Source organism: Cebus imitator, unplaced genomic scaffold (assembly GCF_001604975.1).
Source record: "Cebus imitator isolate Cc_AM_T3 unplaced genomic scaffold, Cebus_imitator-1.0 Scaffold108, whole genome shotgun sequence".
NCBI lineage: Eukaryota > Metazoa > Chordata > Mammalia > Primates > Cebidae > Cebus > Cebus imitator.
In genome coordinates, this window is record NW_016107423.1 from 3,607,992 (window position 1) to 3,634,225 (window position 26,234).

The 26,234-nt window shown below is 33.0% G+C and overlaps 1 protein-coding gene across 9 annotated transcripts in view; it reads left to right on the plus strand.

The window, feature by feature from the left end:
- NBEA (neurobeachin) overlaps positions 1-26,234 on the plus strand; it is a 707,023-nt gene that overhangs the window by 389,288 nt on the left and 291,501 nt on the right. For all 9 annotated transcript variants that reach the window (XM_017537954.2, XM_037741813.1, XM_017537951.2 and 6 more), the window contains 2 exons: positions 6,832-6,940; positions 9,637-9,803. In XM_017537954.2, the coding sequence (XP_017393443.1) occupies positions 6,832-6,940; positions 9,637-9,803 (276 nt within the window). The remainder of the gene's footprint in view (positions 1-6,831; positions 6,941-9,636; positions 9,804-26,234) is intronic.

Consider the following 26,234-nt stretch of genomic DNA (forward strand, 5'->3'; position numbering starts at 1 on the left):
ATAGGGGAGGGATGGTGGGGGGTGGGGAGCTGCGGAGATATAGCAAGGGGAGAAATGCCAGATGTAGGTGATGGGGAGGAAGGCAGCAAATCACACTGCGCCGTGTGTACCTATGCAACAATTTTGCATGTTCTTCACATGTACCCCAAAACCTAAAATGCAATATAAATAAATGGGAAAAAAAGAATAGTTTTTAAAAATTAACATGAAGTGAACATTTAGAAATAATCATAATTTTAGATAGTTTATAACTGAGAGAACAGCAACTAAGAAACTTACAATGTATGCATGTCAGGATAAAATAAGAAAATCTCATAATGACAGAAATATACAAGGGGAAAAGTATGCAAATAAATTGACAAACGGTAAACACGTGTGTATGTCTAAATAGAGATTATCTTTCTAAAGAGCTAATGATATATAATATATGAGTTTTGAGCTGGAGAATACTGGGCAATAACTTGTAGTGAGAAGGGATTATAACATATTGTTATGGAAGAGGCATATGATATTATTTAACTTCATACTTGTTTAAGTTAACTGTACCTGGTAGAAGTCCAAGAATAGCAATGAAAATAATAAATACATTTTCATCAATAAGGAGTAAAAAAGATGGAATCCAAACTAAAATTTCTATCCCCAACTTCTTCCCTACTGATTGTAACTGTATTTGTTCTATTCTTTTCATTTTTATCCTTGAACTTTTAAAAGCATTAAAAAACTGGGACCAGTAGAAGATTTTTAAAGTATTGGGCTAGAATTAAATACGTTATATATCAGTAAGCACAATAAATATAAAAGGACTATGATTTCCAGTTAAAAACCAGATTTCTCAGATTGGATTAAAACTCCAACTGAGTTCCATTTACTAAAGGAATATCTAAAGCCACAAGAATGTTGAAGGTAAAAGGATAGAAAAGTATATATAGGGCATTAACTAAAGAACTGAGCTAAGATAACTATATTAATATTTTTAAAATTATTTCAAGGTAAAAACTGTTAGTGAAGAACTAATTCATATAGTTAAGAAAAGTTGAATTTACCAGTAAGATGCTACCATCCTCGGTTCATGTATTTCAAATAAATAACCTCAAAATGTGTAAAGCAAAAAGTGGCGAACCATCAGAGAGAAAATGACAGGTCTGCCATCTTTGTGGAAGATTTCAACACTGCTATCTCAATTACCAAAATATCCAGCAGACAAAAAAATTCAGTGAGTATATATAAGGTTTGAATAACATAATTAGTATTTGATATTATTGACATACAGAACTTTTCACCCAATCGTTAGACAGTACGTAGTATTCTCATGTGAACATGTAACATTTATAAAATCTGATCACATGGTTCAGGGGTCCCCAACCTCTGAGCCACAGATTAGTACCAGTCCTTGGCCTGTTAGGAGCCAGGCAGCACAGAAGGACGTGAATGACTAGCAAGGGAGCAAAGCTTCATCTATATTTATAGACATTTCCCATTGCGGGCATCACCGCCTGAGCTCTGCCTCCTGTCAGACCAGTGGCGGCATTAGATTCTCATAGGAACATGAACCTTATTGTGAACTGTGCATGAAAGGGACATAGGTTGCATGCTTCTTAGGAGAATCTAATGCCTGATAATCTATCACCATCTCCCATCACCCCCAGATGGTACCGTCTAGTTACAGGAAAACAAGCTTAGGGCTCCCATTGATTCTTCATTATGATGAGTTGTATAATAACTTCATTATATATTAAAATGTAATAACAATAGGAATAAAGTACACAATAAATGTAATGTGCTTGAATCATCTCAAAACTATCCCCTTCCACCCACACTGGCCCACAGAAAAATTGTCTTCCATGAAAACTAGTTCCTAGTGCTAAAAAGGCTGGCTGGGGATTCCTGACATAGATCATAATACAAATTATCAAATTTTTAGAATTAGTGTTATAAATACCATGATATCTGACCAGTGTAAATATTCTCATTACTATTGAAGAATTTTGAACATTTAAATAACTTATGGTTCAAAGAAAAATAAAAAGTATTTAGACTAAATAATAATAGATATACTAAATACAAAATCCTGTAGATTGTAAGGAAAATGAAACTGGATGATAATTCTACTTGTGTAAAAGCTTATTACCTGAGAAAAAAAGCCTAAAATTAATGAATTAAATATCTAACTGGAAAAAAATTGTCCAAGTTAGGAAAGAGCAGAACCCCTTCACAAAGTAGAAGAAAGTTGATAATAAAGAAGTCTAACAGAAGTCAGTGAAATAGAAAAATAAGATACAGTGGAGAGATTAACAAAGATAAATGTTTATTCATTAACTAATAATAAATAAGCAAACTCTTCTAAGATTGATCAACAACAAAATAAAACAACATAAATAGTGAACATATGGAATGAAAAGGAGACATAATTATAGCTAAAGCAAATTAGAAAAGAAAATGAGAGCACTATCAAAACATTATGCCATTAAAATTATAAATTTAAATGAAATGAGCAATCTCCTAGAAACTATACAACTTCATATAACTGAATAAGAAGAAACAAAACCCTAAATAGTTCTTTATGTATGAAAGGAAGTTAGTCAGAAAAATATCTTCCTGCAGAGAAAACTCTAAGCCCAAATAGTTTATAGGAATATTCTACCAAATGTTCAAGTGAAACACTTTTCTAAACTTATGCAAACTCCTAGAGCTCAGAGACAGGGAATGATCCAGATCATTCATTGAGGCCTGTGTAGCCTTAACTCTAAAACTAAACAAGATGTGTGGGAGAAGGAAAGTCACAGACCAACATCTCTTATGAATGTAGATCTGTAAATTCTGATGAAAATATTAGCAGAACCCAATTCAGTTAATGTATAAAAAGATAATATGTCTTTGTGGGGCAAATTGGAAGAGGATGATGAGGAAAATTTATCCCATGAATGCAGAAATTGTTCATCATTTAAAAAATTTCTAGAAATGTCATTCATTTATCACATTAAAAATGAAAACTTTTATGATCATCTTCGTAGGTACAGACGCCTAGTAAATTGGAAGAATACTCTTAAAAATTAGGGATAGAAGATAATTTTTAATTCTTTTAATTTAAAAAGCACTACAGAAAACCTGCAGCTCTATATAAAAACCACAAACAAGCAATCTGAACAACATATTGCTTTGGCGTGTGTGTGTGTGTGTGTGTGTGTGTGTTTGTGTGTGTGATAAAATAATTTGTTAAAGAAGCAAGAGACCGATAAACACAAAGTGTACCAGAGTGGTTTATTTATATATTTATTTACATATACTATTATTTTTAAGTGAGTGAGCCTAGGAGAGTGAAGACATTTGTGCTGCCTCTCAAAACCTGAGTTAAAAACAATTTGACTGTGGAAAAGAAATACTGATTTTATCTTCAGTGAAAATCCATTTTGATACTTTCCTTAGTAGTCTAGATATAAAACTGAGGAAGGAGACCACTGTGTTAATCCAGGGTTACATATCTTCAATGCCAATGCAGCAGGTAGATCAGGAATTAAATGAAGGTGTTGACAAGAGAGTGGTTAAAATGTGGAATTGTTGGATCCCAGATGGATGCAAAAGGAAGTGAATTTAAGCAGAAGAGGAAAGAGCAGCAAGGATAGGATATTATGATCTGAGAGTAGACTTAAAGCTTAAAGCATAAAGATTTGTGAAATGAAACTACTTACGGCCTTTGGATTTATTTGCTGAAATGAGGGAGACTTGAAGATTTTTTTGAGTTAATCAGTCAAAGAATTGTGAGCTACTGTGATGAATGTTTTCCATGTGGGAAGTGGTGGCAAGAGTCGTAGAAAGATACCTTCTCCTCATGTAAATAAAACAGCATAGATCAGTTGGCAGAACTCATAAGTGCCCAAGATAGGGGAACAGACTTTCAGAAAAGTGATACCATTTCTTTGGTGTGTCTGAGGACAGAAGTCTTTTATTACAAAGCCTCTACCCCCACTATCATGCTTCTTTGCTTTGCTAATCCACTGCTTTGCTCCTGGGAATGATATGTATTAACCAGCCAGACCATGTGCTCTTCCCTTCCTGCTGTCTCCTGTTAATCTATTTATGTTTTGTAATCTGCACTAATTTGCACATATTAGATTTCTTCCTGGCTTTCTTCAGTCTTCAGCATGCACTAGACAAAGCCATTAAATGGAATATTCTAATATCACATCTCTTCTATCTTTTGAAGCCTGTTTACAAAATGTAGGCTGATAATCTGATCAAAAGTTCATAATCAGAGTTCATGATATTCTTTTTTTAGCTTCTTTTACTTTTCTGTTTCCCTCAGTGATTAAGACTGTATGTTTGTTTACTCTCCAATATCATTTACAGAAGAGTTTTGATCTTTTTTCCTAAGTGTTGCCATTTCTAACAGATTTCTATAACCTTTGTATTCTTTCAATAATTTGTGCTGTGGTTAACTTTTAGACTGAAAACCAGACAACTTTCCCTTTAGAATGTGCCTGTATCCCTCTCAAATCATTGGAGAGATTATTGTGCATGCTTCTAGGAAATATCTGCACCTGTCCTGCTGCTATGTAAGACTTTACTGGTGCCGCCGTCATACTGTCAAAACCATTCCCACTGGTCCCAGAGTGGCAGAGTAGTTATTTAACCGAAATCTCATCAAGGAGTAAATTAAATCTGTGTCTAAGCAGACATGGATTTTGGAAGGATTTCTACTGAGAACTGTCTTGAGTTCATTGTTGCTCAGTATTTACATTACTACCCTAAAATAAAAGAACCATTCACCTGCCAGTTTTTGTGGAAGATGCCACAAAGATATTAAAAATAATTTGGTGGAAAGATATTAAAATTTCGTGTTTTGTAATTGAACCTTGATATTTAAAAGAACAAATAAATCCAATATAGCACACTCACCTCAAAGACATATGTAGGCTTTTAAAATTATATTTAAACAATAAATTAGAAATATCAGAATAGTTAATGATGTTTTTGTTTCTACTTATCGGTAAAGAAGAAAGTTTGCCACAGGTAGATATAATATAGTGAAGAATATAGAAGGAATTACAAGGACTTGGTATTTATTAAGTACAGAAATTAAAACAAAGTTAAACCTATTCCCTTCTGATTTATATTTATGAAAATTTAAGCAAAAAAGTTGATATATTACATGAATGAGCAGTGAAAATAAGTAATGGTGATATAGAAATAGTACTCCTGATTAAAATCTCTGAAAGAAAAACTGGACAATGAAGGAATACAAGATTAGAATGAAATTTAAAAAGGACATAGATAAAGGAGCTGAAACTACATCTTAAGCATGTCCTTTAAGGAAAACCCAGAAAGATTTGAAGATAGCTTTTTAAAATATTATTTGATTTTTTTTAATGTGCAGTAATTCCTTACTGCAAAAAAACTGAAGAAGATACCAAAAGGCCAAATCATTGTTTTTAATTGACAAAGTGAAAAACGAAATGATATTAGTTGTCATAATCAATGTTATTTTTTTCTCCTCCTCCTCTTCTTCCTCCTCCTCCCCCCCCCCCACTTCTCCTCCTCTTCCTCTTCCTTCACCTTCTTCTTCTTAATATCATTATGTGGCTTAAACAAGTACTCACTTTTTTTCTTCCTCATGATTCTCATTGTCTGGGCTCAGTTAAGCGGTTCTCTCTGGCTCCATGTGGAGTTTCCTGGGTCTGCAGTGTCCTGAATGTGACTTATTTTGGGCTGAAACCTCATCTAGGCCTGAGAGCCTGAACGTCTCTGTTCTCTCAGAGGAGCAACAGATTCCAGAAGAGAGAGTTCCAAAAAAAATCAAAAGCTGCCTGGCCTCTTATATCCTAGCCTCAGGAGTCACATAACATCACTTCTGCTGTATTCTGTTGCTCACAGGAAGTCACAGGGAAAGCCCAGATAGACAAAGAGTAGAAAAAGACTCCCATTTTTTGATGGGGCAATGATAAAGTCACACTGCAAAAGACCATGTTGGATGGGAAATGTTGTTGTAGCCATCTTTGGAAGTAATCTCTGCCACAAGTTGTAAAAGAAGTTAGAAAAAGCTCCCTGTGTGTAGATGTGAAAAGATCTCCAAGATATATTGCTATGTGAGAAAAGCTGGGTATAGAACAGACTGTATAATGTACTAATAATTATTAGTGTTAGGAAGTAAGGAAAAGAATATATTTGTATTTTTATTTATATATTTTAGCAGTCTCTGAAACACACACAGGCATAACAGTGGGTACCTGTTGAGGTTGAAAATTTGGTGAATAGGGGTTATAGTGAGAGGCTTTTCACTGTAAATGTTATTACACATTTTAAAAATAATTCGAGTCTTCTAAATAAATAACTTCTGTAGTTAAAAAATTCTTTTCTGTGGTTGAGCTTTAACTGTAGTTCCATATTAGAATGTGGAATTTCAGCATTTAAAAGAATTTTCATGTCATTTAGTCCTGTCATCTGCATTATTTAAAGTAAGAATCTAGTCTATTGATTTCATGTGTGGTCATTGTGAAATCGAGCTTATTGTGAAAATTTACCTCTAAGATAGTGACTTCTGTTGTATAACCATTTTAAAACACTCCAACTAAAATTTTTGATTTTTGAGTAACCTATCTTAACTGAATTAATTGAATTGTTGATTGACAAGACACACTATTTAACAGAGGAATTGCTGCAACAGTTTTATGACATTTTTCTGTATTTCCCATTTCATTGAATATTGATTTAAAATGTCAATTTTGTATCCAGCTTTATCTAAAATTTATGTATATTTGAAATACTGAAATTTGATTGTTGAAAAAATTGAACTAACCAAAGCTATAATAATAATTTCAAAGGTATTTTTCTTTTTAGATTATTGTGCCATGCTATGAAGGACCATATAGTTCGTGTTGCAAATGAAGCTGAGTTTATTTTGAACAGACAGAGAGCTGAGGATGTACATAAACATGCAGAGTTTGAGGTAAGGTTTTGGGAGTAGACCAAATTCTGCTTTTCTCTTATAACCCAACAATCACCTACCTGTGACCTTACATAAGAAGGATTTTTTGTAAAGGAAAATTTCACTGAAGGCATGACTATTCCTGTTTTTTAAAAGTTTTAGTAAATGTCAAACACAGAGTACTAATTTATTTTTACCAATTTACAGCAGGAAAAAATTCTTTCCACCCTATATATGCCTAACCATTTGGTAGACTGAAGTCATCCTAACCTACTCAAGAGTAAATGTGAAAAATAATTTATAATGCAACAATTTCAGTTATTTTTAAGCTAGCAGAGATTTACACACCATTAGGTAGATATGAGTATTTGATACAGTTATTTGAATAAACTCATATAAGATTCAAAAATTCTTCTAATTTCTATGTTTTATATATAACAGTTATTTATTTCAGTTTATTCCATTTATAAGACAAAATTGGCTCCAGAAATATTTATGTGCCCTGGTATTTGGCTTATGTTGGACTTGAAAGTAATAAATGACTCCATCAATTTATTCTCCTGATACAACAGGCTAACAAGTATGGTGTGGCTAGAAATCAGAGCCCACAATTCTAGTTTTGATGAGGTTTTTATCTCAGTAAAGCAGCTCTGTGAGTCATACAAGTTGATAGACTAGGTCTAGTGATCTCTGACCTAGCTGGCTAAAAAGCTTGAGGCAGGAAAATAGCTGCTCTTGCTTTCAGACACATGACCTCTGCTTCATTTGGTCAGAAGAAGCACAAGACAGGCAGGCACTTGTCTTGTGAAATTGCAACAACCTTATTTTGAAAGAGATACCAGATATTTTAAACTTTGATAAAAATATAGTGATCTTTAAGTGTTTATCAAAGTGAAGTTTTGTATTAGTAAATAAGAATGGGAATAGCAACTGAATTCTCTGCAGGATCAGTTTTGAATCTCTTGTGTTTCCACTAAGAAAATCAAGATATTTTGTGGGGAAATAAGCAGATCAATATTTGTCGTGTAAAAACATTTAAAATAGATTTTCAAGTGGCTAGATATTAGTTATGAGCTTTAACACATACTTAACCAAGGTGACCTTAAGCTAAGGGCAGTGTTCCCCAACCTTTGTTGTTGTTGTTGTTGTTGTTGTTATTTTTATTGACTCCCTCAGGAGGCTTTTTAGACATTTTGCCTAATTGCCCCCTAATTCCAATGACATTATGATACCACCCATAGACTGCATATCTGTTTTTGTACTTACATACATTTGTGTTTTATATACTAAAATAACAATATTTTTATCTCCCACCCCCCACACACCAATTTTTCACTCTTAGGAATGAAATTACTCTCATTGTGGGTCGTCACCTCAAGGTGATAAGAGGTTTCCAAGGAGGCATGAAGACTTAGTGTTTTTTAGATTTTATGTACATAAAATATAATCATGCAAATCTAATTTTGATTATATTGCCAATGTTATTTGATAATTGTACCTTGTTTTTTTAACTTAAATGTTTATATCTCTTTGGGTTAGAGCTATATTAGTAAATGCAATGGGGTGTGTGTGTGTGTGTGTGTAGTTTACAGAAAGACATCCTTTTTGAATTGTAGAAGATTTACCAAGTCATGACATTTTGCTGGAACTTTTTGAGGAATTTTTCTATCCCCCATATCAGCCTATAATTAGAAAGAAAAGTGTATTTGATTTTAGATGGGTACTTCACAGTTAAGTTTTTTTAGTTAACTACTGTAATTGTTAAGGAAGAAAAATGAAAATTTAATTTTACTCTCCAATGAGCTAATGAAATATTAACCTCATTACTGAGGCAGATCATTGTACTAATTGGTGATTCCCTGTACAAAAAGATAAATTGGAAAATGAATTAATCCTTCTTAGATTACTGTAGGGTTATTTCTCCAGAAGAGATTACTTGTGGTAATAGTCTGTATCAATAGATAGATAGGAGCAATATGTTGAAGTACCTTCTATGAAATAGATTTTTGCATTGTAATAATAAATGTGAACTAGTTGTATTTATTTTATCAGATGGATGAGACTTTTTTCTTCCTAGTTGTATTACTTGTATTACACATTTATTAATGTGAAAAGTTACAGTCATGCCACTGTGCATATTTATTGTAGTTTTTTGCATAAAAACTATAATAGAAGAATCAAATTTATAATTAAAGAAATGTGCCTCTTCATGTTTATGTTGAATATTTTTAATACAAAAGATGATCCATTGATCAGTAGTGTTGCTAACACATGTAAGAATCAATATCTGGTATCTCATAGATTGACAAATTAAATGACAGATTTTTGATTCATATATAATTATCAGGAACACACCTTTTATTTTAAATGAGATATACTATATTGGCTTGATAAACAAGTATGTTTACATTTATAATAAATATTTGTGCTTCTAAAATTATTATTTTTGGAATACATGAAAATTAGATTATCAGAAGTGGAAGAAACTGTAAGCCTCTAATTACTTCAACGTTGTTCAGATTATTTTACATATACCTTAGAAAGAGCACATTTTTATATTTGAAAGGTGACCATTTTTTAGAACAAAATATCAAAAGATTATATTATTTGAGTTTTAAAAAATTGAATTCCTGTTACCCTTTAAGTTGAATATTTATTATCCTTACTTACACACAGTAAAAAGTTTATTATTATCCATTGTTTGTATTTCTTTATAGTCGCAGTGTGCCCAATATGCTGCTGACAGAAGAGAGGAGGAAAAGATGTGTGACCATCTTATCAGTGCTGCCAAACATCGAGATCATGTAACAGCAAATCAGCTGAAGCAGAAGATTCTCAATATTCTCACAAATAAACATGGTGCTTGGGGAGCAGTTTCTCATAGGTGAGTTATAATAAATTAGAGTAAATAATATTTCATAGGTTAATTATAGGAGCTGGAAGTAAAAATGACTACAACATTTAAAAGCCATTTAGAAAATATAATTTTTAAAAAATTACTTGAAAATTTTCCTGAAATCTTTAATAATGCTTCATCAGAAGAGTTTAAGGGAAAAATCTAAACTTTTTATAGTAACTGCAGTGGAAGTTATTTCTAATTTATAATAATATGCAACATAATGCAAAATATGGTTAGGCAGGTATTTTAGTCTACTGTCTCTCATATGTAACATGGATGTTAGGTATAAGAAATGGCTTTTTAAAAAAATATTTTAAAGTCAACTCTTTCTACTTATTAAATTAATATTCTTTTTTATACAGGAACACATATAAGCATATATTATAAAGAAGTAATAAGTTCTTTTAAAAAGTTTTCTTTCATAATTTTCTATTCAGTTTTACCAACGGAGGATTTTCATCTCAGATATGATTATTTATGATAATATAGTACAACTAAAACCAAAATTTGGTTGTTTGTAAATTACAATGTTCTCCCTAAAGTTTTGTGGACATATAATTCTTTTTGTTGTTGTTGCTATTGTTATCTGTACAATAAAGTTTTCTGGAAAACTAGTAGTAAAACAGGTCATTATATTTAGATGGCTGATGTTCTTCCTTTTTATATTTTTATTTTTTATTTGACCCCTTTAAATGTTTTTATTAAATCTCTGTTTGGCAGAGTTTAGGGTCTGGTGAAATGTAGACAGGACACTACTAAGAACAGTCTTGGTGAAAATGATTCTGTTAGTTAGAAAAAAACACCTAGAATATAAGTAGGATGGTATTTAACCAGCTTCCTGGGATTATGAGTGTAAGATAGATATTTTTAAACTTTATTATTTTTGCATTTAAGGTAGAATTATAACATATGTCTTTAAAATAGTCAACACAATATTTATCATAATAATATCAATAATCCATGGACTCTAGTATTTATTCTTTGTTGTGTGCTAGGTGCCATACTAAGAACTTTACATGGATCATTTCATTTAACCTTGAACATCTTTATTAAGGGTGACACTGAGGTGTCTCCATTTTACCAGGAGGAACCTGAAGCTGAAAGAGGTTAAAGAAAACTTAGATAGTATCACACTGCTTGTACAAATAGCATGTATCAGTCAGGATACTCCAGAGATATTTATATTCATTAAATAAATTCCTTTTAAGGAATTTGTTTGTGTGATCATTGGGAGCCGGTAAGCCTGAAATCTGTAGGACAGGCTGGCAGGCTAGAAACTCAGGCAAGATTTCTGTATTAGAGTCTTGAAGTAGAATTTCTTCTCCAGGAAACCTCAGCTTTTGCTAAGGCCTTAAATTGATTGGATGAGCGTTTCCCACATTCTTGAGGGTAATATCCTTTACTTAAAATTAATGGACTGTAGATGTTAATCATATCTACAAAATACCTCCACAGCAACAGTTAGACGAATTGTTTGACCAAACAACTAGACATTATAGCCTATCCAAGTTGACGTAAAATGTAACCATTACACACACTGACAATAACATGAGCGCTTTACCCATCTACAGGCCTTGTCTCCTTTTTTGTGTTATCTGAATTGGGTTTATCTATTCATACTTACTTATAGGTAGTCAGGACTATAACATTATGTTAATATTAATGCAGTGGGTATGATTCAGGATATTGGCCTTAACTGTATAAAGCAGTACATGGTTTGGGTTTTTATTATTTCTTCATGTAATTGGAATACAGCTAAAGGACAGTGAGCTCCATACCAGTAGTCATGTGGTAACTTTTCAGATGCATCCTGTATTAGCTGGTCAGCAACCTTTCTGGTGTCTCATTAGATTGACAGAAAGCAAGACCTGAGCCCTCAGAAGAGCAGGTGTCTTGTTTCCTGCACTTTAATTTCTACTGCCAACTCTCTGAAAAAAAAACTACAATATTTCTACGATCATTTACTAAGTGTGTCACAGAACTCTAAACCTTTAAGCATAGGTTTTGTTCTGTATAATCCTCCTTAGTATTTGATTAACTAATAGGGCTCAGTCATTGGACCTGTGTTTTTTCTTTCTAATTCACTCTCTAGACAATTTTATCTAGTCTCATGACTTAAAAATAGTACTAATATGTTGATAACTCTAAAATTTATCATCTCAAGTCCAGTTCTCTCCCATCTCCAGTTCTGTGTATTCATTTGCCCACTTGGCATCTTCTACTTGGATATCTAATAGTCGTCTCACACATAACATATGAAAACTGAGCTTCTAATACTTTCTTAACCAGTTTCTCTTCTGTTTTCTCCATCACAGCCAAAGGCAACTCCATTCTTATAGTTCCCAAGGCCATAAATGTTGCTCTGTTCTTGACTACTGTTTACATGTCCCACATTGAGCCCTTCAGCAAATCTTAATGACACTGCCACAAAACATATCCAGCTTTGACTGCTTCTCCCCATTACCTTTGATCACCTTGGTCCAAGCCACATCATCACTTGACTTACTGTAGCCACATGGTATATAGTCTTTCTTTTTATATTTTTGCCCTTGTCATCCTAAAGTCATTCTCAGTACAATGTGACTCTTTTTTTGAGACAGAATCTTTCTCTGTCACCCAGGCTGGAGTGCAGTAGCGTAATCTCAGCTTAGCGCAACCTCCGCCTCCCAAATTCAAGTGATTCTCCTGCCTCAGCCTCCTGAGTAGTTAGGACTACAGGCACATTCCACCCCGCCCTGCTAATTTTTTGTATTTTTCATAGAGATGGTGTTTCACCATGTTAGCCAGGATAGTCTCAATCTCCTGACCTCATGGTCCACCAGCCTTGGCTTCCCAAAGTCCTAGGATTACAGATGTGAGCCACTGCACCTGGCCAAGTGACTCTTACTAAAATGTAGATCCCTCTGCTCCTGTGCTTAGAAACCTCCACAGCTATACTATGCCAGACTGTAACCACTAGTCATATGTGGCTATTCAAATTTAATTAATTTAAATTAAATTAAAAATTTGATACCTCAGTTGCACTAGCCAAATTTCAAGCAGTCAGTAGCCACATGTGGCTCGTGGCTACCGTAGTAGATAGCACAGAACCTTTCCATCATTTCAGAAAGTTCTTTTTGAACACTTGCTGCAGAGGCTTACCATTTACTGAGGGGGAAAATAATATCTCATAATGACTTATTAGGCCCTATGTGATCCAGTCTTTGTTAATTCTTCAACTTCCTCTCCCAACACTCTCTTTTTGGTTCTTTTTGTTCTAGTTACCCTGGCTTCTTGCTTGCAGGTCATGTTTGCTCTGTTTAGAATGCTTTCCCTCAAAAAATTCATTTGGCAAGCTTTCACATTTTCTTCAGGTCGTAATTCCAAATGATACCATCTCAGAAAAAACCTTCTCTAGCTACTCTGTCTAAATTTTTACTTCTTCACCCAGATATTTTATGTTGCATTTCCCTGCTTTATTATCCCTTTCTCAACATCTATTACTTTGATACTTAAATTTCATATATTTTACTTAAATATTATTTTTATTGTTTTGTTTTCCAGTAGCATGTAAGCTACACAATGGAATAGATTTTTTACTCTTTTATCCATAATTATATCCCCAGCACCTAGAATAAGTCCTAATGCATAGTAGGTACCAAAAAATTTGTGAATAAATTCATGAATAAATACTTGGTATATGCCCTTTTTTCATTGATGATACCTATCGTGGAATAATAGAAATTAAACTAGACTATTGGGAATAATTTTATATTTTATTAACTTTATTAAATGCCAAAGAGTACTTATCCCTGCATGAAACAAAAGTGTTAGAGTCAGCAACACTCTAAAACAGTTGTTTACAAATCCACTAACATTTTACATAGAAAAGCTTATATATCCTAACTGGACTCACAAGTTCCTCAAACAGACCAGAAAATATTTTAACAGCAATTTTGCATTTGAATGCTGGTACCAGATCCTCTTTGTGCCTGTGGTAGAATTCAACTGTGAAAACATCTGGGCCTGGACTTTTTTTGTTTTATATATAAATTATAAACTTCTATATATTGTACAGTGTATGTTTCTACTACAGAATAATGCTCTCAACTTGAAAATGCAAGAAAAATATGTGGCCATATTATCCATTGCTAATCCAATGAGATTAATACAATTGTGCATATAAGAATATTTATATCATACTTAGGATTAACTGAAAAATATTCTTCCATTGTAGAGTGACCATTGATTTTTTGTTTGGAGTTTATCCTACTGATAAATACAGTTTATCTGCTAAACTGTATTTGGCAGTCTTCTATGTACTTTATTCTTTTGATCTCTTTTGTTTTATGGTTATGCCTTTCCTCATATTTTACCATGCACCTTCTAAGACCCTGGCTCACTCCACCACAGCCACCCTGGCCTCTGTGTGTTTTGTATACAGGCAAGCACTTCCTGCTTTTGCATACTGTTTCTTCTGCATGATATACTCAGAGAGGTCTTTGCACAAGTGTTTTCTCATTAAAGTGGACTTCTCTGACCATTCTGTCAAAAATTGCACACCACAATTTTTCCTTCATCACTCCCTAAATTTTCTCAGCTTTTATCTTCTTTATAGCACCTATCACTTGACATACAATTTCGTGTTTAAATATTTTTTTTTACCTGATATTATGGACTTTCATTTACTGGTATAGCCCCAGTGCCTAGAACTCTGCATATAATAATTGTTCAACACATATTTTAAAAATTAATGAATCCATGAAAATTTCCATGCACATGTATCATGTTAACGTGCATAGATGGCATATAAGCTAGTTTTGTTAAAATAATCTTTCCATATAGAATTTGAGCTTTATAATCAACCATAAGAGCTCAATTACTTACTAGCTGTGTGACTTCTAGGCTATGTAATCTTGAACAAACAGGTTTTTTGTTCTTTTTACTTCTTTAAATTTTATTTTAAGTTCAGAGGTACACATGCAGATTTGTTACATAGCAACACTTGTGTCATGAGGATTCATTATATAGATTATTTTACCACCCAACAATTAAGCCTAGTATTCATTAGTTATTTTTCCTGATCTCTCTCCTCCTCTCCTCCACCCTGTCATAGGCCCCACTATGTGTTGTTCTCCTCTGTATGTCCATGTGTTCTCATTATTTAGCTCCTCCTTATAAGTGATAACACATGGCATTTGGTTTTCTGTTCCTGTGTTAGTTTGCTAAGGTTAATGGTCTCCAGCTCCATCCATGAGCCTGCAAAGGACATTATCTCATTCTTTTTTATGGCTGCATAGTATTCCATCATGTATATGTACCACATTTTATTTGCACAGTCTATCGTTGGTGGACATTTATGTTGATTCCATGTCTTTTGAGCAAAGATTTTACCTTCCTGATGCTCACATTTTCTCATTCAGAAAATGGAGTGAACAGTTCCTACTAAATTAGTTTATGTTAATATGAAGAAATGAAATGTTGTGTGCAAAATGCTTAATATAATGTCAGATACATAATAGGTACCCAATGCTTGTTAGTCTCTTTTCTTTTTTCTGTTAGTCTGCTTTTTGTGAAGAGCCTTTTAAAAATATTTCCTATCCTCTTTTAACTTGTAATATATAGTTGAATCTACTAATTTTATTCATTTTATTAACAGATAATTCTTTTAAAAAAATTGAGACAGAATCTTGCTCTGTCGCCCAGGCTGGAGTGCAGTAGCACAATCTCAGCTCACTGCAACCTTTGCCTCCTGAGTTCAAGCAATTCTCCTGCGTCAGTCTCCTGAGTAGCTGGCATTACAGGCATGCACCACCACACCCAGCTAATTTTTTATATTTTTGGTAGAGATAGGGATTTCAGCATGTTGGCCAGGCTGGCCTCAAACTCCTGACCTCAAGTGATCTGCCTGCCTCAGCCTCCCAAAGTACTGGGATTATAGGTATGAGCCACCGCACCCAGCTTCAAAAGATAGTTCTTGAGCTCCTATTTGCGCTAGCATAGTGGTAAGCAAAACAGATATACTTCCTCCCGAACTGAGTTTATAGTCTAGTAGAAGAAATTGATATTGAATTAATAATTATAGAAATAGGGCAGGCGTGGTGGCTCACACCTGTAATCCCAACACTTTGGGAGGCCAAGGAGGGCAGATTACTTTGAGGTCAGGAGTTCAAGATCAGCCTGGCCAAGATGGTAAAACCCTGTCTCTACTAAAAATATAAAAATTAGCTGGACGTGGTGGCACATGCTACTAGGGAGTCTGAAGCAGGAGACTCACTTGAACCTAGGAGGCAGAGGTTGCAGTGAGCTGAGATTATGCCACTGCACTCCAGCCTAGGCGGCAGAACAAGACTTTGTCCAAAACAAACAAATAAATAATTAAATAAAATGTGTGTGTGTGTGTGTGTGTGTGTGTGTGTGTGTGTGTGTAATATATATGGAAGTAAAAGATATAAACCTTTGGTAAATGGTAGGAAAAAAAAGTGCAAAGTACTTTGAAGGATCACATAAAACAGAGGAGCTCTATTTTAGATTAGGGAGTGAGGAAAGACTTGTTTGAAGAAGCTCTGTTTAAGCTAAGAAATGTAAAGAGATGAGTAGAGCATCTTCAGCACAGGGTGGCATGTAAACCGTTCAGAAGAGAAATATTACTAAGACTCTGGGCTTAAAAAACAAAATGAACAAAAAGGATAGTTTGTCTGGAGCTTAGCGAGCGATGTGGGTCGTGGCTTGAGATGGAGCTGGAAAATAACATGAGCCAGATGATTAAAAGTCCTGTTTGATCACGTTAAGGATTTGTGACTGTATCCTAAGTAGCACAAAAAGCAAAGAAGTGTTTGAAAAGGAGAGCAACGTGATCTGATTAATGTTTTAAAAACATCAGTCTGGCTGTTATATGAAGACACATATGCAGGACAAATAGGAAAATATAGTCACTTTATTTATAGCCGAGTTCAAATGTCACCTTTTTTATAGCATTCCTTGGCTTTCTCTATCTTTCCTGACACTGCTTCCCTATATTTTGTTGTTGTTATCTGTACTGAAATTATCTATGATACATCACTTGCTGTTGTATAGCCATGTGAATGTGCCTGTCTCTTTCAATATACTTGTAGCTTCCTAAGTGTAAGGATTGAATACTAATTATTGTTATACCCCTGTTATCAAATATACATTATATATGAAGGAATTTCATCCTTATAATGTTCTACTTGCTATTCTACAAAAATTTAGTTTTAACATAAAAATTTACATCTATCTTTGGATTCCGTGGTGGGGCTGGTTCTGACATACTTTAGCATTTGAATTAATAGTATCGATCTTTATTTAAAAGCTATAAGAGATTCTTTAACATGTGTATTTTGAGATTCAGTGCTATTAAATAATGCTCAATGTTTGTAGTTTTTCTTTGTTTATTTTAGTTTTTTGGATCATATTTCCTATTGCTTAAACTACTTAAGCCATACAGCCTAAATTTAAGTCAATAGCTTTTAAGAGTCCCTTGAGTTTAATAGGCCCGTGTGTGTGTGTGTGTGTGTGTGTGTGTGTGTGTGTGTGTGTGTGTCGTGTGTGTGTGTGATCTCAGTTTTTATTATTCATGTTCATATAAGCATTACTACTGAGATTTTGTTTTCTGATAAGATGTTGAGAGTACAGCTCTGTATTGATGGTAAGTATTTTGATACTTCACTGGGAATGTCTTGTTTTCATTCTAACAACTCTAAGGAAATTATTTTTTCTATTTTATGGATAAAAAATGTGAGACTCATAGAAATCAAATGTCTTGCCCAGTATTACACAGCTAAGTAATAGAGACAAGAGTAGGATTTGAGTCTAGATTGATCTGAACCTAAAGCTCATAGTCATTTCAATGATGAATTACTATTTTTATATTGATTATAAAAACTAACCATTAGAATAATGAAATACAGAGAACTATGTAATTAAGAAGAAGACTGAAGACTTGGAAATCTAGGGATTTAAAAAGTATTCTTAGGTTTCCCAAATCCAAGACCTGAACTGAACTGACTTTGGAACTGCTGCCCATTGAAGGCCTGGCAAAACTTATAGGAACCTAAAAGGTTCAATATACTTCCAAAACAAAAATAAACAAACATTCTCCAGAGTAAGTTAACATGATCCAGTGTCCCACAAGATAATATTATAAATGTCCAGGATACAATCCAAAATTACCCAATATACAAAGAACCAGGAAATGTCACCATTTCTCAAGGACAGACAGTTAACAGATGCCAGTCCCAAGGTGAATGAGATGTTGGAACTATCAAAGACTTAAAAGCAGCTTTATAATCATCTTCAATGAAGTAAAGTGAAGGTAAATGAATAGACTGATAGATCTCAGCAGGAAAATAAAAAGCATATAAAAGAATCAAAAAAATGAAAAATACATCACCTGAAATAAAATATTCACTGGATAAGCTCAATAGTAGAATGAAGATGACAGAGGAAAGAGTAAATGATCTTAAAGATAGATCAAATGAAATTTTATAATTTATGAAAAGAGAGAAATCAGATTGAGGGGAAAATTAACAGAGCTTCAGGTTTCTCTGGGATAATATCAAACAAAATGTCTAAGTTTGAACATTGAGTCATCAGAAGAAGAGGAAAAATTGGTACAGAAACATTATTTACAGAAAAAAATGGTTGAAAATATATCAAATTAGGTGGAAAATGTCAAGTTAGAGACTCAAGAAGCTAAGAGATGACAAACAGTATAAATACAATTAAAGCTAAATCTAGACACATTATAATCAATCTTCTGGAAACCAAGATAAAGAAAAAAAATCTTGCAAGAAAATATAGGAAAAAACAATCTGGTACCTATAATAGACAACAATTCAAATGATAACTTTTTTTATCAGAAACAAATGGAGGCCAGAAAAATAATTGGCAACCTAAAATTCAACATTCAGCAAAAATATTATTTATAAATGAAGGCAAAATTAAGAGTATTAAGTATTAATTAAGTATTAAGAGAATTATTCACGAACAGAAATGTTCTTAAAGAAATTCCAAAGGACTTCTTTCAGGTAGAAGGGGTACAAAAACATAGAACTTGGAACTTTAAGAATGAAGAAGCATTCTTTGTTTTGTTTTGTTTTTCCCACAACAGTGCAAAGGCAATGTAGTGGAGAAATGATAGTTTTTCAGCAAATAGTTCAGGAACAATCGAATATCCATATGCAAAAACTGGAACTTGACCTGCACTGCAGACCCTATGCAAAACTTAACTCCAGATGGACCATAGACTTAAATACAAAATGTAACCCCATAAAATGTCTCAAAGAAAACAGGAGAAAAATCTTTGTGACCTTACTTGTTTTGGGCAAAGAGTTATTAAATACAGTACCAAAAATCTGATCTGTAAAAGAAAAAATAAATAAAAGCATTTTTTTCTGTGAAAGACTTGAGAGAATGCCATATTCCTTCAGACTGTGAAAATCATAGACTGGGAAAAAATACTTTTAAAATGTAACAGAAACAAATATTGTAATTAAAAAAGCAACCAAAATGTTTTAACAGATGCTTCATTATTGTAGGCAAATAGAACAGATCAGTGGTTTTCAAGGGTTAACTCTTGAGGGAGGATTTGACTAGAAAGTGGCCACATAAGAGAGCTTTTTGGGATGATGGAGCTGTCCTATATTTTTATTGTAGTAGTGGCTTTATGACTGTATGCATTTGTCAAGATTTATAGAATTGTAAGTCAGAGAGTGAATTTTACTATACGTAAATTTAAAAATGTTTTAAAACTTTAAAAAATAAATGTCCTGGAAAAGGTTTTATAGGTGATTCTTCAGGCGTTAACACTAGTATTTGTCAGTCTCTGCACTATATATTTATTATAAAGAATTTTCATCAACTATTATTTAATTGTTGTTATAAAGATTAATAAATTACAGCTCAGTTTATCGGTTATTTCTGTGCAAACACTATTATGTTGGTCAGAGAATCTCAAGACCATAAATTGGATTAGCTTTCTCTACAGCTATACCTATGAATTGGTTAATTTCTACTAGATCTATTTATATTATATGTGTGTGTGTGTTTATGTGTGTGTTATATATAATTCTAAAGCAGTTACCATTCTCTAATAAAGACTATGAGTTATTAAGAGAGAAAAAAAGAAAACTTCTCCAAGGAATTTTTTAATAATTTAAAATGTCAAGACTTTACTTAGGAATGTGCTCAACACTCAATGAATGTAGTTGCTACAAGTGTATTGACAGTTACTGAGCTAGACTAAACAATCTGCCAGTTGTGATCTCGGCAACACTGAGATCTGAGATGACTCATCCATGCCCATCAAAATAACATGCTTAGGAAATAAATATATTTGCATCATAGATTATATTTTTAATGGCTCTAAAGCTTCGCAAAAGGCTATGTCATAGTTTCAAGAGAGCTATGTAAATGTACATAACAAGTTCAAATGAGAACATGTGTTTTTTGGATTTAAATTTAATATTCTATACTTCCAAGACAAGAGTTCTTAAACTCACTGTTTTAAGAATTTAAAGTAAAAATAATAATTAAAATAACATAGAATAAGCATTATAAGCACAAGATAATATTTTAAAGTGACATAAAGTAAGCACTAAAACATAAAGGAAGCAATGACCAGGTGGAACCGTAAAGCAAAAATTATATCCTTTTTCAGCAATTCTTATGCAGAGTATAAAATATTCTCATGCAGTCTATACAATTTTACTTCCTGGTCCCACTCCTGTTTCCCTCATCTTCGGACCTTTCACCCTTGCAATTTATGGTGGATGGGAACTGAAACCACCATACTATGGCATTTGTTTTAAATCCAATTTAATTTGCTCCTAGGCCCTCCGTAGAGCTGGTAGAAAATTTAGTCCCAGTTATTTATACGGCCCCAAACACATACACTCTCCAGGATTAGGTAGATATTTTAATGATTTTACTAATGTAAAGCCCTGGGATTCTCATTTCACTCTGGACTCTAGGGGTATGTTTGATTTGTTCTTAAAAAAGAGCTAATATCCAGAATCTACAAAGAACTAAAACAGATTTACAAGAAAAAACAAATAAACCTATTGAAAAGTGGCAAAGGATATGAACAGACATTTTTCAAAAGAAAACATATATGAGGCCAACAAACATATGAAAAAATGCTCATCATCATTGGTCATTAGAGAAATGAAAATCAAAACCAAATTAAGGTACCCTCTCACGCCAGTTAAAGTGGCGATCATTAAAAAATCTGGAGACAACAGATGCTGGAGAGGATGTGAAGAAAAGGAACACTTTTACACTGTTGGTGGGAGTGTAAATTAGTTTAGCCATTGTAGAAGACAGTGTGGAGATTCCTCAAGGATCTAGAAATAGAAATTCCATTTGACCCAGCAATCCCATTACTGGGTATATACCCAAAGGATTGTAAGTCATTCTATTATAAAGACACATGCAGAATTTAGGCAGAAACCTGTATGAGCCACTTGATTGCCATCATCATTTCTGATGCATTTTTTCTAAAATAAAGTTTTTTTTTTAATTAGGATAATTATTTTATTAAGTCAGAAGTACGATACTTTGCAAAAATGTATTATACATAGAATTACATGAAAACAAATGATAATTAAGAAAATCAACATGTAAATATAAAATAACTCTCACAAATATTAGACTACTTTTTCAGCAACAGAAAAGTCATTAGTTTTAAAATAAAAATTAGTTTTTGGATTCCCTACATTAATGAAACTGTTCCTTGGCTTACAAATGGCATGACATTTAAAAATTTTGACCCATTCGCAACAAACCCCTGGTTTTAATAAAGTGAGGATATTAAAGTCCCTTGGTCCATAACTTAGCTGCCTATTAAAATATACATTTACCCAACCAGAAAATGTTTTTCAAGAAGTAACATCTGGAATCTCGTCAGATTTAAAGACATTTTTGTTGTAATCATTGAGAGTGGGACATTATTAGGCTAGTGAGATAAATCTCTGGACACTTGCTGTGACTTTTGTTTTAAATGCTTGCTTTTTGGTTTAAATATTTTTATTTGTATAACATTACATTTTCTAAAACAAAATGTTCTCAAAATTTTTGGAAAATTATGAAAATACATGTTAAAATGTTTAGAAATTTGAATTCTGACTGCTTTTTTCTCTGTAAATATCCTCTTTTTATAACAACATACATTTTTGTTTTTCGTAATTGAAGAGTAAATTAGTTTATAGTGATATTGTTCTATATTATATGCACACGCAAACTGTACGCATTAGATTGTGGAGCATTTTCTGACATTTGTGCTTACAAGTAAGTTAGTGTCATTTGTCAATAATAAGGCTTGCCTGTGTAGTTGGAAAGTGCCATTGCCCTAGAGTGCTGTATTTTGAAGTCATCTGTCATGGATACATTGTAGAGAGAGAAGACTATTTATGTTTATGGCATTTTAAGTAACTGAGTTAAACCCTTTGGAATATAGAGAAATGGCTTGTTTACTGTCATCACTGTTCATTTAATCTACGACCTTGACATGATAGCATTCCCATAAATCTCCCTGTGGGTAGTTCAATAAAAGAGATGAACATCAAAATGTAATGATTGTTTCAGCTTCAGGAATTAACTATGTAGTAGAATAAATATAAGCCAGCAAGCAGTATTACAGAAACATTCTATCTAACAAATAATACTTACTAGAACATAAGAAGTTATTATATATTCTATTTTTGGATAATATTTGTAGTACCTAACAGATTATTATAGATTAAAAAAAGAAAATAGATATAAATGATATGCATATTATGACTGGATTTTTAAAAGCAGTTTAAAATTTTTGGTATATCTATTATTATAAAAATAATGAAGTTAGGTTTTTTGCAAGGATGTTTTCATATAGCTTTATTTTATATTGTGTTTTTATTGTGTTATGTCTCCATTGTTAATTTTCTTCAACTTGTTCATTTTAATTTTGTAATTCTAATTCCTCAAACACAAATTGTTCATTTCAGTAGGTTCCTCTTTCCCTCAATGTAAGCAGCTACTAAGGTATCCAGGAAAAAATTCAGGAAAATTGAAAACTGAAAAAATAATTACATCACACTAGGAAAAATTAATGAATGAAACTTAAGGGACTTAACACTCAGTCCTCACTGTACTATATTCCAGAGTCCATGTCCACAAACAGTATGAAAATACAACTTAGATTCAACAGCCTCTGAAAAAGTAAATACTATGAGTACTCCCATTGCTTACATAATAGATCTGCAAGATAAAATAATTTTAAAGCAAGTTACATTTGCCTCTTACCAATTTTCATACATAACAAAAAATTTGGCAATTTGGTGTAATAAAAATCTCTATTTCTCTTTTTGAATGAGATTTTGTACTTTGCATGATAATGATATTACATAAATAGAATTTTTATGCCTATTTTGAGTCTTAACATAAGTCTTAAAAATTAAATACAACTGGCTTTGGATAAGGAAAGACTGAAGGCTAAGCAGTAAAATATGCCAAATATAAACTATCACATAGGCATTTTTACAGGATGTAAACTGGACTTATCCAACTGAATAAGCTTAGTGTTCTTATGAAACTTTAATATACATTACTAAGCAGTAAGTTAACATGCATATGAAGTGGGCAAGTAACAAAATATCTTGTTAACTTAATTAGAGTGAACCAACAGAATGGGAAAAAATTTTTACAATCCACCCATCTGACAAAGGGCTAATATCCAGAATCTACAAAGAACTAAAACAGATTCATAAGTCTATGGTACCTCATGGATCATTAAAATTTTCACCTTTCAGTAAATTTGATGTGTTATGGGCAGAGTTATGTGAATATTGGTTCCAAGTATTAATGCTTCCAGGAACACTTAAGTGAAGAGGATTTTGTAATTATTTTCTTGGAGAGAATCGTATCTGTTTATACCTAATTGAGTTTAAAGTAAAATATATAAGTCAATTACTATTATGTAGTTCTCTATCTTGTATAGGTCCTTTTAATCTATATTAAGAATAAAGCTTTCTTCTCAGGTATATCCCAACTATTTCTAGTGTACTACCATTCGGATTATTTTACATTAAACTTCAACTGTGGTCAACCCAGATTTGATCAATAAAATAGTAATCATCTCATAAAGAAACCTAAATATTCTAATTTTGGTGTATAATACAAGACCTAAGGAAAAGAATACCTGTCAGATTTGTCACTTTTCATGTTTTGAATTTCTTCTTTACCTCTATTCTGTCCCACCTGAGACCATGCCAATAAAATGTTTTTTTCTTTTGAAATTGCAATCTCATCCGTTTTCACACAATCAAAAATTTCTTATTTTTATTTTATTTATTGTAAATCTCTTTACTATTATTGACATACTATTGTTTGTTTTTTCTTGAAAAAAAATCTAAACTCCAGATATTTTTAATGGCTCTCTGAACAGTTTTTAACATTTAACACAAGTATTATTATTAATACACAGTACCTGCCACTTAGGCTGTAAAAATTAAAAACATGCAAATGTAAGTAAGTGTTAGTTATTATTATTATATCATGCCTTGTTACATATTTACCGAATGAGGCAACTTGTTAATAACATAAAACTATTAAAATATCTAAATTATACTAAAATCTAATATATATTAACTTAGTTCAGTATTTTTTTCTTTCAGATGCTAAGATTAGAAAGCATGGCTAAGAAATATCTATTACAGGCCGGGTGCGGTGGCTCATGCCTGTAATCCCAGCACTTTGGGAGGCCGAGGCGGTCAGATCACAAGGTCAAGAGATCCAGACCATCCTGGCTAACATGGTGAAACCCCGTCTCTACTAAAAAAAAAAAAAAATACAGAAATATCTATTACAGCCTCTGCCCAATTAACAAATACACCCAAACCATCGAAGGAACATATTCAGTGTTCTGAAGTGTTTCCCTGCATTTTCTTATAGTCATTTTATAGTTTTGGGTCTTAACATTTAAACATTTAATCTATCTTTAGTTCCTTTTTTATATATAGTAAGAGATAAGAGTCCCGTTTCATGCTTCTGCAGATGGATAGTCTGTTTTCCCAGCACCATTTTTTTGAAGAGAGTGGCCTTTCCCCAGTGCATATGATTTTATACCAACACCATGCTCTTTTGAAGTTAGGTAGTATGATGCCTGCAGCTTTGTCCTTTTTCTTCAGGATTTGCTTCAACTTTTCTGGCTCTTTTAGGGTTCCATACGAATTTTAGGATTTTTTTTCTATTTCTGTGAAAAATGATATTGATATTTTGATAGGGATTGCACTGAATCTGTAGGTTGCTTTGGAATATATGGTGATGTTAACAATGTTAATTTTTTTAGTCCATCAGCATGGGATGTCTTTCCCTCTGGTTGTGTTTTATTCAGTTTTGTTCATCACTGTTTTGTAGTTTCCCTTATAGAGGTTGTTCACCTCTTGTTAAATTGTGAATAGGATTGCTTTCTTGAGTTTTTACTCAGTTAGTTCATCATTTAAGGATTTATAATCCTTTGGATATATACCCAGTAATGGGATTGCTAGGTCAAATGGAATTTCTATTTCTAGGTCCTTGAGGAATCGCCACACTGTCTTCCACAATGGTTGAACTAATTTACACTCCCACCAACAATGTAAAAGTGTTCCTGTTTCTCCACATCGCCTCCAGCATCTGTTGTCTCCAGATTTTTTAAAGATTGCCATTCTAACTGGCATGAGATAATATCTCAATGTAGTTTTGATTTGCATTTCTCTAATGACCAGTGATGATGAGCATTTTTTCATATGTTTGTTGGCCTCACATATGTCTTCATTTGAAACGTGTCTGTTCATATCCTTTGCCCACTTTTGAATGGATTTGTTTTTTTTCTTGTAAATCTGTTTTACCTCTTTGTAGATTTTGGATATAAGTCCTCTGTCAGATGGGTAGATTGCAAAATTTTTTCCCCATTCTGTTAGTTGCCAGTTAACTCTAACGATTGTTTCTTTTGCTGTGCAGAAGCTCTGGAGTTTAATTAGATCGCACTTGTCTATTTTGGCTTCTGTTGCTGATGCTTTTGGTGTTTTAGTCGTGAAGACCTTGCCTATGCCTATGTCCTGAATGGTTTTGCCGAGGTTTTCCTCTAGGGTTTTTATGGTGTTAGGTCTTATGTTTAAGTCTTTAATCCATCTGGAGTTAATTTTAGTGTAAGGTGTCAGGAAGGGGTCCAGTTTCTGCTTTCTGCACATGGCTAGACAGTTTTCCCAACACCATTTATTAAAGAGGAAAACGTTTCCCCATTGCTTGTTTATATCAGATTTATCAAAGATCCAGATGGTTGTAGATGTGTGGTGTTGCCTCCAAGGCCTCTGTTCTGTTCCACTGGTCTATATCTCTGTTTTGGTACCAGTATCATACTGTTTTGATTACTGTAGCCTTGTAGTATAATTTGAAGTC